Source organism: Diaphorina citri, unplaced genomic scaffold (genome assembly GCF_000475195.1).
Source record: "Diaphorina citri unplaced genomic scaffold, Diaci psyllid genome assembly version 1.1 scaffold2475, whole genome shotgun sequence".
NCBI classification, from domain to species: domain Eukaryota; kingdom Metazoa; phylum Arthropoda; class Insecta; order Hemiptera; family Psyllidae; genus Diaphorina; species Diaphorina citri.
The window spans coordinates 33,027-35,905 of NW_007379896.1; the positions used below are offsets into that span (position 1 = coordinate 33,027).

A 2,879-nucleotide genomic window follows, 5' to 3' on the forward strand; every position below is an offset into this window, starting at 1 on the left:
CCGAAACGCTGTTGATGGAGCTGAACAGCCCCTCCAGCGATATCAGTGATGCGGAGTCGGTGGTCACTATAAGTGGCCACAAACCTAAAGATAAAAGAAAGAGAGTGGACCTTTCCTCTTCCTCGCCAGACTGCGAAAAAAGCCCACCGAACAAAAAGGGGGCCCCAGAGAAGGCCCCCACTAAAGATACCAATTCTATCCGAAGTCGGAAGAAGGGGGAGAAAGATGCTCCCTCTTCAAAAACGAATAAAAATGACCCTGGCGAGGCGATGGACAGGATGGCCTCGCAAATTGATGAGCTTGAAAAGTATCTCATCAGCAAGAAGGGGGGTCGAATTACAGTACAAATGATGGAACACCTCTCGCTGAAGTTCAGCGAGACCAGAGAGGCGCTGGACTCCCTAAAAAGGACATTTATCGACGAGGTCCGACAGGCAGTAGCCGTCGACATCAGCGACCTCGTCGACAAAGCAATAGCCAAGAAATTAAGCGAGAGGAGCAGGACCCCCCTCGCAAACAGACCTGGTGCGAGAGCCATCCAGCCCGCATCACTGACAAAGCAGCCGCCAGCTGCTAGACCACCCGCCGTGGACGTGGCCACCGCGGGACCTAGCAGTGCTTGGCAAACTGTTACCGGTAGGAGGAAGACTATGAGTCAGGTGCTGCGGGACGCACCTGATCCCCCTCCACAGCCCCCAGTCAGCAATGCGCCAAAAACACCAAAAAGGCGCAAAAGACTAAGAAAGAAAAAATCGAATAAACCATTCTCCCCCAGGGTTGGAATCCTCATCCAACCCAAGGAGGGAGAAACAGTAGAAGCAGTCAAAGACAAGATTACTAAGGTGGCCGACCCCTCCAAGATGGGGATCGGTGTTCAAAAAGTTATTCGATCCAGAGAGGGCCTCCGGATCGAAGTTGTCAAAACTGATACCACTAAAGACAAACTGGAGGTCCTCAGCCGTGAGTTGCAGAATCACGGCTACATCACAAAAAGTCTGGAGGAACACCGACTCCCCCGGGTCGCCATCCTTGGGGCTGATCCGGCTACGGCTGCTGAAGATGTATTGTTGGCAGTGAGCAGCCAGCTCTCCGTCCCCACCGGAGAGATTTCCTGCCACCATAACTACAAGACCAGAGAAGGGAGTATCACGTGGGTACTGGAGGTCAGTCCCTCCGTGAGACTAACGATGCTCGCTAGGAAGAGGATTTTCCTCGGGTGGCGATGCTGCAGGGTGAGCGACCACCTGCGCATCACACTCTGTTATAAGTGCTTGGCCTACGGACATATGGCCAAAGATTGCACAAACGCGGAGCTTTGCAGCCATTGCGCTGGAAAGCACTCCAAAACACAGTGCCCCAACATGAGTAAGCCTCCCATTTGCGGAGTTTGTGGGCCGGGGAAGAAGGCTAGCCACCACCCCGGCTCCAACAAGTGTCCCACCCACTTGCGGAAACTAGAAATGTTCCGTAAGACGATCCACTACGGCAATGCCTAGTGGAGATATAAATGTTTCGATAGACGTATCTGTAAATGTTGTCAATGTACCGATAAATGTACCGTTAAATGTTAAACGTATAAACTTCGGACAGATCAACCTCGATAACTCGAGATATGCTAATACTGAGCTGGCGGGATTCGTGCATAAAAACGATATAGACATCCTTCTGTTACAAGAACCCTACACTAGTAACACAGCCCTTGGCAGAAGGATTCCCGTCTTGCAGAAGAATGCCAGGGTGGCTTTCGGTAAGGTCTGTGAGACGGATGGAAGGGTGTACAGTTGTGTCATGGCAGCAAACCCCAGAATGGGGGTGATGGAAATTCCGAGCCTGACATGCGAATACCTGACGGTGGTCCAGGTCCATGTCCCGTGGGGTCAATTTACCGAGGCCCCACTATACATAATTAGCGGCTATTTTAGGCTCAATGTCCCCATCGAGAGAATACTCGCCAAACTTGAGGCTATTCTGGAAGTGCTCGATGGGGCTCATATAATAATTGCTGCTGATAGTAATGCCAGATCGCCGCTCTGGCACGATCCACATGGAAACACTTGCCCGAAGGGAGCCATCCTTGAACGCTTTATATCGGCACATGACCTGAGGGTACACAACACACCCAACCTCCTCACTACCTTCCAAAGTCACGCTGGACAAACCAATATAGATGTCACTCTGTCGACTCGGGACATCCCGGTCCCTGTCGTTCGTTGGAATGTCCACGATGACGCTACATCTAGCAATCACCGGCTCATCACCTTCTCGCTGGAGGTTGACTCTGGCACGGAGGAGGTCGATGAGGACCGAATGCGTTTCAATCTGAAGGACGCAGACTGGGGAAAGCTCGGTCGAGTACTTCGCACCAAACTATCACAGGCACCCCCAGTTGAACCAGGTCTTAGTCAGAAAGACTTCATTGACTCAACGGTCGCTGAGTTAACCAAGGTATATCAAAACACTTGCACAGAAACCTTGAAACGTACCCGTCTCCCACGGTATAAGAAGACAATCTGGTGGTCCTTTCGATTGGAACGCATGAAGAAGCGAAACGTGCGACTTCGGCGGACGTATCAGAGGACAATGGATGCCGACCTGAGAGCACAGAGGGCGTCAGTATGGCGTGCCTTTCAGGCGCGGTATAAAAACGCCATACGAGAGGCCAGAGAAAACTCCTATGAAAGAGCGACTCTTGATGATCTACAGAAAAACCCGTTTGGCATGTTGTACAAAACATCAGCCAAAAAGTATAGTTGCAAAAGAATGTTGGCGGCTGTCAGAACGGCAGACAGTGGAGATACCCTCACAATAGAGGCCACTTTACAAGCTTACCTTAATGCCCTGGTACCGAGTGATGAACATGATAGGGCTATACCACTCCT

General features: G+C 51.2%; 1 protein-coding gene across 1 annotated transcript; it reads left to right on the top strand.

The window, feature by feature from the left end:
• Positions 1–14: 14 nt before the first annotated feature.
• Positions 15–2,865, top strand: LOC108253656 (the record flags this gene model as incomplete). Its single annotated transcript, XM_017448019.1, has 2 exons — positions 15–1,490; positions 1,591–2,865. Coding segments are annotated over exons 1-2 (2,751 nt in total), but the record flags the coding sequence as incomplete, so codon positions are not given.
• Positions 2,866–2,879: the final 14 nt, after the last annotated feature.